The sequence below is a fragment of the Rhinopithecus roxellana genome, chromosome 1 (genome assembly GCF_007565055.1).
Source record: "Rhinopithecus roxellana isolate Shanxi Qingling chromosome 1, ASM756505v1, whole genome shotgun sequence".
Classification (NCBI taxonomy): domain Eukaryota; kingdom Metazoa; phylum Chordata; class Mammalia; order Primates; family Cercopithecidae; genus Rhinopithecus; species Rhinopithecus roxellana.
This window is the reverse complement of record NC_044549.1, coordinates 160,053,784-160,068,969: the sequence shown is the minus strand read 5'-3', so window position 1 is coordinate 160,068,969 and position 15,186 is coordinate 160,053,784. Positions and strand designations below refer to the sequence as shown.

The 15,186-nt window shown below is 44.3% G+C and overlaps 1 protein-coding gene and 1 non-coding gene across 2 annotated transcripts in view; both read right to left on the bottom strand.

The window, feature by feature from the left end:
* Window positions 1–211: 211 nt before the first annotated feature.
* Window positions 212–316, bottom strand: LOC115892257. The gene has a single exon (XR_004052152.1). It is a non-coding gene; the product is annotated as a small nucleolar RNA U13 (small nucleolar RNA).
* A 2,891-nt stretch (window positions 317–3,207) lies between these two features.
* GPD1L (glycerol-3-phosphate dehydrogenase 1 like) overlaps window positions 3,208–15,186 on the bottom strand; it is a 64,599-nt gene continuing 52,620 nt past the window's right edge. Inside the window, exons 6-8 of the mRNA XM_010354461.2 lie at window positions 12,620–12,853; window positions 12,052–12,158; window positions 3,208–6,094 (exon numbers count right to left, since the gene is read on the bottom strand). Coding sequence (XP_010352763.1) covers window positions 5,998–6,094; window positions 12,052–12,158; window positions 12,620–12,853 — 438 coding nt within the window. The 3' untranslated portion in view covers window positions 3,208–5,997. The remainder of the gene's footprint in view (window positions 6,095–12,051; window positions 12,159–12,619; window positions 12,854–15,186) is intronic.

Genomic DNA, 15,186 nt, shown 5'->3' with positions numbered 1-15,186 from the left:
ATTTGGATTTAGCCAGAGTTATCCTGGGTAGGGAAGAATCAGACAGACACACCCATAGGCACGCCCACATTCATATATAGCCTCCTGTGTCCAAAAAAGTGATGGCAAAACAGACACTGTGATGCTGTAGTAACCAAGGGATGAAAATGTCCCTAATCTCTTGATGTTTCTGCAAGTTCCATTTTAAAATTCCTGAAACATCAATTTTTTTTTTCATATCTGATAATAAGCAGATGTTGTGACAGGTTTGAGTGGGGGCACATCTCACACATGAGCATGAACACTCAATCATCACACTTATCAACTACAAAAGGATCTCCTCAAACATCTTTTTAGCAATGAATGAAGTTATGCTAGCTGCTATAACAAGTAACCCCTATGTCTCAGTGGCATAATACAATAATTTTTATACCTATCAATCACAGACCAATGTGATTGGGGGGGTTCTTTCTCCACATTGTCTTGTAGAATCCTGGCTGAAAAGGGGTCCATCATCTTCAATGTATGGCTTCCAGAACATACTGGAAATTGATATCCAACCAGCACACACAGAAGAAATAATGAAGAATCAGACAGAACACCTGAAAGTGGCATTTTTGTCTCCCTATGTCATTGGCTACAACTTAATCATGTGGTGCCACCTAACTGCTGAGGAGGTTGGGAAATGTAATTTAACTGTGTATCTACAAAAACAACAGAAAGAAAAAATAATTTAGTGAACACATGGCATTGTTTCTGCCACAAACAGATATTGCCATGATCATCCAACTTTTCTCCTTTAATATGTTGATTTCCTGCTCTTTATGGACCTTTACAGCAATTCTATGAGGCAGGCTGCACAGATATTATTCCCACTTACCAATGAGAAAAACGAACTTCAAAGAGAAGTTAGCTGACTTGGCTAAACAACATGGATATTAAATGGTTAAACAGGAGCTAGAACAAATCTTCCCACAGTACCATGCCTGCTCTCTCCCATCCCTACCAAAGGTAACATCACTTGCTTCAGTAACTTGAATCAATCATAGCTTCAGTAACTTAGATTATCCATAGACTCTTCATGAAGCGTATTTCCTCAAAAACGTTCACCATCAACTTAGTTTACATACAGTCATAAAAAGTTATAAAGACCACGTGATTAAATTTTAATGAAAATACATTATGGAGAATAACATAAAATTGAATGCACATAATTAAATCGGGACAAATTTCAGCCTTTACTTCAAAAATTGCCTCCTTTTTCTCTCTTCTGTAACTCCTATCAGATGCATGTTCAAGTCCTATTCTATCTTCCACTTACCTTTTAAATCCTCAAATATTTTCTTTGCTAATACTTTTAATGTCCTCAGATCTCATTTCCAGTTTGCCAATTCCATCTGCAGCTCTGTCAAATCTAGTCTTTAATCTTTCCATCTGCCTTTTTTTTTTTTTTTTTTTTTTTGAGACGGAGTCTCGTTCTGTCGCCCAGGCTGGAGTGCAGTGGCCGGATCTCAGCTCACTGCAAGCTCTGCCTCCCGGGTTCCCGCCATTCTCCTGCCTCAGCCTCCCGAGTAGCTGGGACTACAGGCGCCCGCCACCTCGCCTGGCTAGATTTTTGTATTTTTTAGTAGAGACAGGGTTTCACCGTGTTAGCCAGGATGGTCTTGATCTCCTGACCTTGTGATCCGCCCGTCTCGGCCTCCCAAAGTGCTGGGATTACAGGCTTGAGCCACCGCGCCCGGCCTTTTTATGCCTTTATTTTAAAAAATACCTTTCAAAGCATCTGGCCAGGCTCATGCTTGTAGTCCCAGGACTTTGGGAGGCCAAGACGGGAGGATTGCTTGAGGCTAGGAGTTTGAGACCAGCCTGGGCAACATAGCAAGACCCTATCTTTACTTAAAAAAAAAAAAAGGCTAGGTGTGGTACCATGCCCCTGGAGTCTTAGCTACTTGGGAGGCTGAGGCAGGAAGACTGCTTGGGCCCAGGAGTTGGAGGCTGCAGTGAGCTATGATCAGACTACTGCAGTCCAGCCTGGGTGACATAGTAAGACCCCATCTCTATAAAGGATTTCAGATGATTTTTATAAAGCATCATGGTATTACTCAAATTATCTGAAATCCTAAGGTTCTCTTGTTTTTAAAAATCTGTTGGTTTTCACTCATAATGAATTATTTTTCAATTATTTTATTTATCTTTTCTTTTTTTTTTTTTTTTATTTTTTTTTTATTTTTTTTTTTTTTTTTTATTTTTATTTTTTTTGAGACGGAGTCTCGCTCTGTCACCCAGGCTGGAGTGCAGTGGCCGGATCTCAGCTCACTGCAAGCTCCGCCTCCCGGGTCTACGCCATTCTCCTGCCTCAGCCTCCCGAGTAGCTGGGACTACAGGCGCCCGCCACCTCGCCCGGCTAGTTTTTTGTATTTTTTTAGTAGAGACGGGGTTTCACCGTGTTAGCCAGGATGGTCTCGATCTTCTGACCTCGTGATCCGCCCGTCTCGGCCTCCCAAAGTGCTGGGATTACAGGCTTGAGCCACCGCGCCCGGCCTTATTTATCTTTTCAAGACAGTGTCTCACTCTGTCTCCCAGGCTGGAGTGCAGTGGCATGATCTCTGCTCACTGCATCCTCAACCTTCCTAGGCTCAGGTGATCCTCCCATCTCAGCCCCCTGAGTAGCTGGGACCACAGGCGTGTGCCCCCACTGCACTCCAGCCTGGGTGACACAGCGAGACTCTGTGGCAAACAAAACAAAACATTTTTCTCCCCATGGGGCCCAGCCTCCTTGTTTGTGCCTATACCTGGCTTTTCTTTGCTCATTTTCCCCCCTGACAACATAGCCTTTGGTGGGCTCTCGTGTGGCATAAGCTTCACAACCCAGTCCTTTCAACTCTGGCAATCGGTCCCCTATTTGTTTTAGGATTCTAGGAATTTCCCTTATATTTTTATGAGATCAGCACTGGTTATATTTTCCCAGATTCTAAAGGTATATATGGAGTGGGGAGAAAGGGATTTCAAATTCACCAGAAGGTCTCCATCCTAAACTGCAATTATATAAAAATATCAGTAAACAATAAAAACAGATGCATTTAAGGCCTGGGATTAGAGATGAAGCCCTTCCGTTGAAAACTGTTTTTGATATTGGTAATGAAACACAGTTCAGGAAAAAAAGAAAGAGCTGACAGAAAAAATGATTATCTAAATTGATAAAAAGAAAAACAGGATCCACAGCGCAAGTTTAGGGGGTTAAATGTTTATTAAATCAAGCTTTTAAATTATATGTCCACCTACAGTCTGTAAACAAATAGAGTACACATGTCTGTAAAAGGCTAGCAGATAAGAACCCGTGGAAAAACCAAAGTTCCCTTTGTACACCGGCACCTCATCACAACACCCCTCTTGGTGGGGATGCCATGGGGCCATGTTATAGTCAAAAGTGAAATGAAAAACCACAAGTTTAGTTTGACTCCATCTCCTGGGGTAGATTTCATTCGGATACTCGTTCCACATTATAGGAGGGTGGATCCTAGCAAGGCAACAGTGTAGTTTTTACATTCACAGATTGGCTGAAGTTGTACAAATTGAGCTTCTAGTCTAGGTGTCTCCCTCCCTGTTACCACACTTTGTAAGAAATGTGAATTAAAATGAACAATGGACCACAGGTGGTTATAAAAATAGATAACTCGCAGAGTCATAAATATCTACAGTTAGTAGAGCAGAAACTTATAAAATTTACCTTTTTCCATAATGTGCAGAATATCCTAAGTATGTTCGAGAGACACAGTCAGCAGACTTCAGAGTGGTAATTACAAGGGCATTTGTAAAGAAATAACACTCGAGCACAAACCCAGAGTAAGAGCTGAATGCAGACGAAAATACGCAAAACACGCAAAGTCCCAACTCCTCACATCTCATTATGCTACTTACTAGACACCACAATTAGCTTACAGCCCTTCACGGATCTTTCAAAGTAACTTTCAGTTACCCACGTACATACTTTAACAGAGATTTTTCATGAGACAAGCAAAGTGGGCTAGCGGCGGCGCGAACACTGCAGAAACCGGGAGCGTTTCATGTGCTTTCGCATACTTCTGTGTATGCGGCTTTAAAACGCTCCAAAAATGTTTTGGATAGAGTCTTTAAAATTCCCATGAAAATCTATTTTATAGTCGTTTCAAGGTATAGAAAAAAAGAAATCCTAAACTGGGGTTGAGGGACAGCCCCAAATCTCACAAAGTAACTGAAATTCCAGGACTATATAAATTACATTCATATGTTCCTTTAACACGTATCAAGTGCTATGTAAGGTAACTGCAATGCTATTCTGAAGCCAATCTCATTTAAAACAGTACAGTAAATCCCATCCTAATTCTACAGTTAAAGCACTTATTCCAGGTAGTGTGCGTTTCAGCAAAGCTGACATCTTGTACAACAGTGTCACCTTAAAGCTTCATCAAAGATTCACAGCAGGCCTAAACTGGAAAAGTTCAGAACCAACAATACCACAGGTAGTTATTCATCCTAATTTCTCACAGGGAGTGAAGGGTCTACTTGAGTTATCCTAAGGTCACCTAAGCCTAAGAACAGTGTTCCCTGAAAACTCTGGCAAGTTTCCTCACCAAAATCTCTCTTCAGTGTAACGTGTTTGGGACTTGCTAGGCTAGAAAAATGGGTTCCACTGATGCCTAAACATACATTCTACACCTTCAAGAGGCGTACACACGTAGTGCTTCCCAAACTCACTTGACCTTTCCAGGGAACACCTGGAATAATCACTGGATCTTGGGACACTCATTTCCTAGGGAACACAATTAGAGGAACGCCACGTTAAAGCAGATTTTCTAAAGTAGTGGTTCAAAAACTGTAGTGAGCATCAGAAGCACAGATGCCATACCCCTTCAGAGGTCCAGGGTGGGACCTGGGAACCTGCATTTCTGAGACCACCCCCTCCCCTGCAAGTGAAGCTGATGCCGCTGCACTGAGGACCGCCCTTGGAGTGGCACCGTCGAGAGGATGGCCTGCACAGATCTCAGCGGCAGGAAGCCCTCCTATGGCCTCAGGAAAGGCTGCACATGGCATTTGCCAGAAGCAATTAGTCGGAGGTCAAATCAGCCCAGTGACTTCTCAGAGGGTCATGCACCTTGGCGTTGCACTTGACTCCTGGCTCTGTCCCTGTCACTAGGTGACCAGGAGGAGTGACTGCATCTAACAAGAGGAGTAACAGTAGCCCCCCACACCCCACAGTGGATCTATGATGCTTAAGAAAAATGTTTGCAAAAAATGCACTAACTAGCCAAAAAAGCATCATACAGGTGTCTGTTCATCAGAAGAATGTGCCAGCCACAGCAGGAAAATCCCAGATGAGTTTTCTGTCTTCTGTTACTGCTGAGCCTTGATGAAGGCACATTCTGACAACAAAGAGAAAAGAGGCTAAAAATGCAGACAACTGTGGTGAGGGGAAAATACGAGTGGATTATTTAATTAAAAATACCTGATTGTTCAAAAAACAAAGGTCAGCCCACAATCAAAATAGTTAATTATGCTGGCTTTAAGATAATGTTTAAAAGTTAAATATGTTGATCTTTGAACACACTCACTCCTCCACTCTACCATGTTAATGCTGGTTAAAATTTAACATTAGAAGAATGAGAAAAAAAAAATCCTCCAATACGTATGAATTACACCTAAAAAATTTAGTTAAGATCGTTCCAATCTTATAAGCTACCATTATGTGGAAATTTCATAAGCAATTTTGAAAAAAGACATTTAATTTTGGCTCATGGAAACATCCACAGAATGAGGAATAAACCACCATTCACACGTTTGCATGTGTGTTTAGTTACTGCCCAGTACATCTTTGCCAATGAACTGCCTCTCACAATTCAAAAACGATCCCGTAAAAATCCATACATATCCATGATGAGATTACAGTCAAACAAACATCATGTTGCCAAGTCCTGGTTTCCACGTGAACCCAAAAATTGATCAGAAAGGCAGAACTTCCCCCAACACGCTGCATGATTCACTTTATGTATGCTCTGGATGGCTCTGAAGACAAGACAACATCTCTTGAACCGGTCTGCTTTCGTAGCAGATCTGATACACAGCAGTAAACAATGGAAACCTAGTTGGGAAGAAATGTGAAAAGACAAGTTTAGGCCACTAGATTTACCTCAGAGAAGAAGTTAGGTTTTCTGTCCTAACAGATTGCAGGTCAGTATGTGACTGTGGAAAACACGGTAAGCACTTTCTACATTCCTTTATCATTTGTTCTGCAGAGAGCCTCTGGAATGTGGCTGTCAGATCCTGGTGCGACCTAGACCATCCTCTGCCTAACTAAGCTTGGAGCACACTTTCCACAAACAAGTCACATGGTGATCCCACCAGGGCAAACTGTTGTCATTTACATAAAGAGTAATGTAAATGACATTTACATTTACATTACATACGGCTCCGACTCTTGGTCAAATCTTGGATGAGTCTATATTCTGTCATTATTTTAAAAGCTGTACAAATAAATTTTTAAATTGCTCTCCCTTCTCCAAAAAGAATCATCCCAAGATAACGATGAGGCAGTCTACACATCACCACAAATAATGTAGGCTGGAATGTTCCCGCGAGAATCTGAGTGAGGACCCACGAGGAGCAAGCACTCATCTCATGTCAGAAGCTTGATTTAGCTTACCTCTTCTTCCAAGATGTGAATACAGATATAAGTGGAAAGTCACTAAAGAAATAATTTCATCAGGCTTTCTTTTTTTTTTTTTTATTTTTATTTTTTTGCGACAAAGTCTCACACTGTCACCTGGGCTGGAGTACAGCGGCGTGATCTTGTCTCACTGCAACCTCCATCTCCTGGGTTCAAGCGATTCTCCTGCCTCAGCCTCCTAAGAGTAGTTGGAATTACAGGTGTGTGTCACCATGCCTGGCTAATTTTTGTATTTTTAGTAGAGACGGGGTTTTACCATGTTTTTCAGGCTGGTCTCGAACTCCTGACCTCATGATCCACCCGCCTCGGCCTCCCAAAGTGCTGGGATTACAGGAGTTAGCCACTGCACCAGCCCAGGCTTTTAAATACACACACACATAGCTCAAAGTGAGGTTGGCAGAATCAATAGAGTCTTGAAAGGCAATCCTGAAAATTAGCTGAACAGAATCTTATAATGATAATTTAATTTAAGAAGAAGAAATATACTAATGATCACATGTCTTCAGGAGAGTCCATTGTTGTAGGGCTGTTTTTTCATTGTAGTTTTTTTAAGGTATGGAACACTTTGTAATTTTTTTGGAGTCAGGTAGACCTAATCAAATCTGACTCTACAGCCTACTAACTCTCGGCAAGTTTCATAATCCTTCTAACTCTGTTTGTCCATCTGTAAAATGGGACTGGATACACAGCCTTGCTGCAAGTATTAAATCACTTATGTGTGAAGTGTACAGTACACAACTGGCAAATAGAGGGTGTGCAGTAACGACAGCTTCTAATAGCAGCCACAAGATGGACAGTGTGTCCTGGACTGAGAAAGCTCCATGAGGACTGGGACCAAGTCTGTTTTTTTCACTACTGTATTCTCAGTGCCTGGCACCATGCACAGCAAGGGGCAGGTGCTCAGTGAGAATTCGTTGAATAAATTCCTGTGGATGGGATTTAAAGCCTAGAAACTTCAGCCCCTTTCTTTGTCCTGCCATGCTATGTTTTCCTGTTCCTGAAACAAGAACGATGCATATGTCCCCAAAGCAGTGTGGTAGCAGATGACTGACCATCCAAAGCCATTTCCAACCTGCTTTTCCCTTTCCCAAGGTTGGAAGAGACTACTCACCTTCCTAGCCTTTCACCTAGAATTAGCCAAGTAACACAGTCCTAGGCAGCAAGACATAATATATCTGCTGAAGGTTTCTGGGGGAAGATTACTCTCCGCGAGAGGCACTAGAGGAAAAAATCTATTACCCCAGACTACTCTTGTTCCCTTCCTGAGTGTAAAAGTGAATGTGATGTCTGGAGCTGCTGCAGCCATGTTGAGGTTCAAGGGAAAGCCAACGGGATCACTGAGATTCTAATCCAGAGCTACAGCCACTGGGCCAACACTTTAGTAATGTTCACCTCCATATTCCCTGTTACAACCGTGTGTTGCTCTTGCAGCTGGAAGCACTCCTAACTAGCATTTCCAAAGTGCATTCTGTGGATGGGATGTTAATGAGATATAAAGTGTGTGGAAGGGAAATTTCTACAGACAAGTAACTTGTTTAATCCTTAAAATCACCCCATGAGGTAGAAAATATTGTCCCCATTCTGTATATGAGTAAATTGAACCACAGTTTTGGACTCTGAAGCCAATGTGCAACCATTAGGCTACACTACCCATCTAAATATTATTTTCTATTATATAAAATGCTAAAAGGTCAATTAGATCAGTTTGGAAGACTCTCTAAATAAAGTTAGAGGTGAAAGGAAGAAAAAGACAACATTTCATTTAAAAATTTGACAAACCAGAGGCCCGGGCGCGGTGGCTCACGCCTATAATCCCAGCACTTTGGGAGGCCAAGGCAGGTGGATCACGAGGTCAGGAGATTGAAACCATCCTGGCTAACATGGTGAAACCCAGTCTCTAATAAAAATACAAAAAACTAGTCAGGCGTGGTGGCGGGCGCCTGTAGTCCCAGCTACTCAGGAGGCTGAGACAGGAGAATGGTGTGAACCCAGGAGGCAGAGGTTGCAGTGAGCCAATATCACACCACTGCACTCCAGCCTGGGCGACAGAGCAGGAACTTGTTTCAAAAAAAAAAAAAAAAAAAAAAATTGACAAACCAGTCAGCTATCCCACTAATCAATACGGAGGGCTTAAGATGTTTCAGACTTCAGACTAAGTGCAGGGATGTACAGTATTATAAAGAAAGCTATGCCAGGTGTGGCAGCTCATGCCTGTAATCCCAGCACTTTGGGAGGCCAAGGTGGGCAGATCGCTTGAGGCCAGGAGACCAGCCTGGGCAATATGGTAAAAAAAAAAAAAACAGTCTCTATTAAAAATACAAAAATTAGCTGGGTGTGGGGGCACACACCTGTAATCCCAGCTACTGGGGAAGCTGAGGCAAGAGAATCACTTAAACACAGGAGGCGGAGATTGCAGTGCTGAGGTTGCATCATTGCACTCCAGCCTGGGTGACAGAGCGAGACCCAGGAGTTTACAGCATGCACCTCAGAGAGGTGTGTATGGGCTGAATTATGCCCTCCTCCCAATTCATGTGCTTCGGTCCTAACCCCTAGTACCTCAGAATGTGACAGGGCCTTTGAAAAGGTAATTAAGGTAAAATGAGAGTCTGAGAAGGAGGCAAAGAAAAGTTCTATTCAAGAAAAGAAGGTACCATAGGGAGTAAGAGGATGTACTGCACAGGAAGTTACGTTGGTGCTAGATTGAGGGGGGCTACCTCTGCCTAAGGACCATGTGCTTCACTCCATAAGAGCAGGAGGCCTCTGAATGTGAATGCTCAAGCTAGCAGGGATCATGGCGATCATCTGATCTTCCATCTTAATTTTGTGGATAAGAACACTGGGGCACAGGACAGCTAAATACGTGACTTGCCCAAGGCCACATGGCTAATAAGCCACAGGGCAGCCTTGAATGTTGCCCTCCTGCTATATTTTCTATAGCAATGGAGAAGAGAAGGGAGGGGAGAAGTGGTGGTCAGAATGAAAAAGAAAAAAGGAGTCAAAGTAACAGGTGGTGCAAAGGGAGAACAATAGGCCTCTGCCTTTGGGAGGCAGGTGGTACAAAAAACCGGGGAGGAGTCCCAGGGGATTCTACACTCCAGCCCAGGAGAAGGGTGCTGCCACCTTTAATCCAGCAGCGATGTCATTAAGCACAGGTGCAACCTGTTCAATTTCTAATCAGAATAAATAAAATGGGACATGACCAAGGAGAGCTGCCTGCTCAGAGCAGAGATTTACCTGCTTGATTACACCTGCTTTGGAAATAGGCAGCTCCTGGCCCCAGAATCGCTGTTCTAGTCCATGTCCCCCTGGAGCTAAGAGACTAGTGCCCAGCCAACCTGTCCATCCAGAGAATCCTCTCAAGGCAGCCCTTGCTAGCACACAGATGCCACTTGAAAATTCTGATTGGGAGAGTCTCACCAAACAGACAGGTTTTTTTTTTTTTTTTTTTTTTTGAGACTTAAAAAAATTACTTGATAAATGCTCAGTGGTCATTCAAGTAGTCCAACCACATACAAACATACCACCGTCTGCTGCTAAGTAGGTAAGGAAAACCATGCACGTCAGAGGCATTTGCCTTTTAGTCACAATTTAAAGATAGCTCTCCTCCTTTGGCAGCCTGTTTGTGAACTTCCATCTCTGCATGGCTGGTTTTAAAAGCCATTTCAGAAAAATAAAGTGCAAATTAAAGGGGGAAGACAAACGCTCCATCCACCCTCATTTTTAACTTTCAGTATGGAACTCCATGGCTGATTAATTTGTTCTGGGTAAAAGAAGGAAGGGTGCTTGGTGCAGGGGGAGGTGAAGATGCGTGACTGGGACCAGCAGACACCTGAACTGACGAAACTAGAATGAAGGAGCTGCAACCAGAGATGACAGCAACGCCATCCACAACCCTCCTCCCAGCTTGGAGAGAAGCTCATGCTCTGAATTAGCCACAATCAGCATGTCAGTCCAGCTGCCCAGCTCCCTCCAGTCCTAGGCAACCAGACTTCCCCTCCCCCAGAGGGTGTTTCGTGAGAGTTAAGGATACATACAATATGCTACATAAGCATTTATGTGGTGGTATAGTTGGCATCACGATTATGGTCCCCCACAATCATGCTCAGTAAATCGGCAAGAGAAAGTGCTGTGGAGCAGGTGGTGCTGGGGAGTGGCCTCGGGAGAGGCTGAGAAGCTTTTGTGGTGCTACAGGGCTCGCTCTCTCAATCAGGTGGCAAATAAACTGACTCCAGCCCACCTTTAACACAAAACTGGCCTGGAAGGGCAATGGAGGATGGATGCACCCACCCATCTATCTATCCATTCACGCTTCCCACCCATCCACTCACCCATCTACCCATGCACCCATCCATCATCCATCCCTCCATCCATCCATCTCATCCCATCCCACCCACCCATCATCCATCCATTCACCCATCCCACCCATCCACTCACCCATCTACCCATGCACCCATCCATCATCCATCCTTCCATCCATCCATCTATCTCATCCCATCCCATCCCACCCATCTATCCATCCATTCACCCATCCCACCCATCCACTCACCCATCTACCCATGCACCCATCCATCATCCATCCCTCCATCCATCTCATCCCATCCCACCCACCCATCATCCATCCATTTACCCATCCCACCCATCCACTCACCCATCTACCCATCCATCATCTATCTCTCCATCCATCCATCTCATCCCATCCCACCCACCCATCATCCATCCATTCACCCATCCCATCCATCCACTCACCCATCTACCCATGCACCCATCCATCATCCATCCATCCATCCATCCATTCATCCATCCATCTCATCCCATCCTCTCCCACCCGCCCATCCACCCATCATCCATCCCTTCATCCCATCCCATTCCATCCCATCCTATGCCCCATCTACCCACCCAATGAAGAGACTAGAAGGCTGTGCACCAAACCTTAACAGAGCTCCCTTCTGATGGTATAATGTTGGGCTAACCTGTCCTTCCTTCTTTTCTGACTTGACATTTTAATAACCTGACCATACTTTTTTATAAAACAAAAAAGTAATCATTTTTACAAATTTTAAAACTTATAATATATAGCTTTTACCAAACACCCTGCAAGACAAACTAGAATCTTAAACTTCATATTTTATAACATGACTTATAGAATTGAGCTCCTTTCATTGAAGTTGAGCCTAGTTTCGTGTAAACACATGTTTTGCGGGTAGGTAGATGCTTCTCATCACCGATGTTTACATGACACAAAGGACTGAACTAATCCAGATGGGTTCTAAGGGCACTTGTCAAATAGTCTAGCTCATCTCCGTGGGGCTGGAAGTCCTGAGAAAAGGAACGATGGACATTTATCTGGTCTCATAGGTGACTGAGAGACTTACTTGTCCACTAGTCCCTTCTGTTTGAGGATGCGGTACACTTCAGCAGAAGTCTGAGGTCCTTGGAGCTTTTGCCCATTCAGCATCTCCTTCTCCAACTCTTCAATGGTCTTAAAAGTAAAGGATTAAAAAAAAAAAAAAAAAAAAAAAAACACTATGGTAAAGACTGAAGAATCATTTATTTGTTTAATTTTTAAGTTTTGTTTTGTTTTGTAGAGATGGGGTCTTGCTATGTTGTGCAGGCTGGCCTCGAACTTGTGGCCTAAAGCAATCCTCCCACCTTGGCCTCCCAAAGTGGTGGGATTATAGGCATGAGCCACCATGCCTGGCCTAGCATCATTTATTTCAAGAGCAGAGTGGAGAGAAGAGTTTCAATCCCCTGCTGGAGGCCAAGGAAAGATAAAGACACAAAAATAAAGAACAGAAGAATCAAGTGAAAAAGCAGCCAAGCAAAGAGAACAATCCCAGCAAATAGATGCTGGCATGAAATCTCCACTGGGCTGCAGCTCACCCCAAGCCAGGAGTCTCAAGTGAGGAAGGAGGGGGTGCAGGAGGGCAGGTGAGGGGCTACCTTCCCAGTTCTGGCGAAGGCCTCGGCCACCCTGCGATTCCGCCCTCCGTAGCAGGTGGTGATCAGGTCGGCCACCCCGCAGCTCTCTAGGAAGGTGGCTGTGGACACCTGGCCCTTGCAGAAGATCCTGGCAAAAGCAATCATTTCCATGAGTCCCAGGCGGATGACGGCAGCTTTGGTGTTGTCTCCACAGCGGAGGCCATCACAGAACCCAGCTCCCACAGCTACAATGTTCTGCAAAGGAGATGACAAAGCCCAGATGCCGTTATAGCACCCACTGTGGGTATGGATGCCAGAGGTGGTGGGGGATGCTGAGGCAGGGACAGACCAGATGCCGTTATAGCACCCACTGTGGGTATGGATGCCAGAGGTGGTGGGGGATGCTGAGGCAGGGACAGACCAGATGCCGTTATAGCACCCACTGTGGGTATGGATGCCAAAGGTGGTGGGGGATGCTGAGGCAGGGACAGACCAGATGCCGTTATAGCACCCACTGTGGGTATGGATGCCACAGGTGGTGGGGGATGCTGAGGCAGGGACAGACCAGATGACGTTATAGCACCCACTGTGGGTATGGATGCCAGAGGTGGTGGGGGATGCTGAGGCAGGGACAGACCAGATGGGATTGGCTCTCAGGGACATTGGCTCCATCCTCCTCAAAATGCTCAACGCCGGGTTCTGCTCTTGTACACCTGGGTGAAAGAGATGACTAAAGGAGAGACAAGGCTTCCCTATTCCCCTTTCTAGGGCAAAGAGCCCATATTTGGGGTCAGCAGGGGTCAGCAGTTGAAGAGCATTGGCCAGAAAATCTGAACGGCTGATAGTAGTCTTTGGTTAAATAATATTTGGACAAACTACTTTACTTTTTGTTTTGTTTTAAATGGAGTGCTTTATGCAACCACAACATTCATACAGAAAACTACACAAATGCTAAGTGCACAGATTGAAGGATTTCCACAAACTGAACACACCCCCATAGCCAGCACACTGATAATGGAAAAAAGCACAGCCCCTCCACCAGCAAGGGTAACCACCTCCTAACTTCTCACAGCATAGCTGTGTTTTACCTGCCTTTCAACGTTTTGTGAATGGAGTCATACAATATGTAATCTTTTATCTGTAGCTTCTTTGTCTTAATTCAACATCGTGTTTGTGAGATGCATCCACATTTTTACATAGAGCACATTTATTTTAATTGCTGCATAGTACTCCATTTTGTGAATATGCTGCAATTTATTTAATTGTCTGCTGTCAACTGGCACTGGGGTAGTTTCCAGTTTGGGGCCATGACAAACAGTGCTGCCACAGACACCCTGGCACATGCCCTCCAGTGACTACGTGCAGGCAATCCTGTCGGGTATGACCTAGGAGTTGAAACACTGGGTCATGAGGCCTGTATGTGTGCAGCTCAAATTCCAGCCTTTTGTTTCATTTAACAATCCCCAAATGAGTATTTATGGATCGCTCACTCTTTGCATGGCCTCTGCAGACACAAGGCAAACGAGACACAGAGTCTGCCTTTTCCGAAGCTGATAATCTGGTACGGGGATGGCAATCTAGGCCAACTGCCTGTTTTGTAAATAATGTTTTATGGGAACCCAGCCATACCCATTCATTTACACATCATCTATGGTTCCAGATTTGAGTAGTTTCAACAGAGACCGTATGGTCCACAAAGCCTCTTCTATCTGGCCCTGACGGAAAATGTTTCCCAACCCTGATCTTACAGGAAAAATAAAACGTGTGCAAATAACTGTAAGGCTCAGCAGAAAGTGATATTCCATAAAAGGTATGAGAATCTGAAATTCTGTTTCAACAGGTATGCACCGAGCATGCACTGTGCGGGGAGCACCTCGCTCAGCCCTGGAGGCACACAGTGATTGCAGGGGCTGGGGAGGGGGTGCCAGGGGGAATGCAGGGGCTGCAGATGCCCCCAGGGGAGAGCGGCAAAGATCAGACAGAGTTAGACTCAGAGCTTGTCCTCAAGGAGCTGACAATCGGACTGAGAAAAGAGACACAACAAAGCACATCAAAAGGCAGAGAGGAGAGAGCATGCTGACAAGTGGCAGGAGCCACAGGTTTCCGTTCAAAGCAGGGAAGGCCAAATGGAGGAGGTGGCATCGGAGCTGGGCTTCAAATAATAAGGAAAAGTCAGATTAGCACCTATGACAAGTAACACCTGCATAGCTGCACAGGTGGCAACTCAGTGGGAACTTCAGTTGAGCCCCTGGGTTCCTGGCCCCTTCCACTTTTCCAGCTTCTTCGCCAAGAACACTCAGCACCAAAAAAAAAAAAAAATCCAACTATCTAACCACACTAGCAATTCCAGTAATACCTGGTGACTATACAGAGAGCTCTAGGAGATTTTAAAACTTGAAACTAGTTTGGGAAATGAGTTAAAATAAGTGTATTTTTAATTAACAAAACCAAGTTTTATAGTGAAAGAATAACTTTTCTTAAAACATCAGGCCTATAAAATGTGAGGGATGAGGTGAAAAAACAGAATGAGCTGGGGAATAAAAACATCTTCTCTAGTACACAGGCAGTTTTTGATAAAACACATCAAA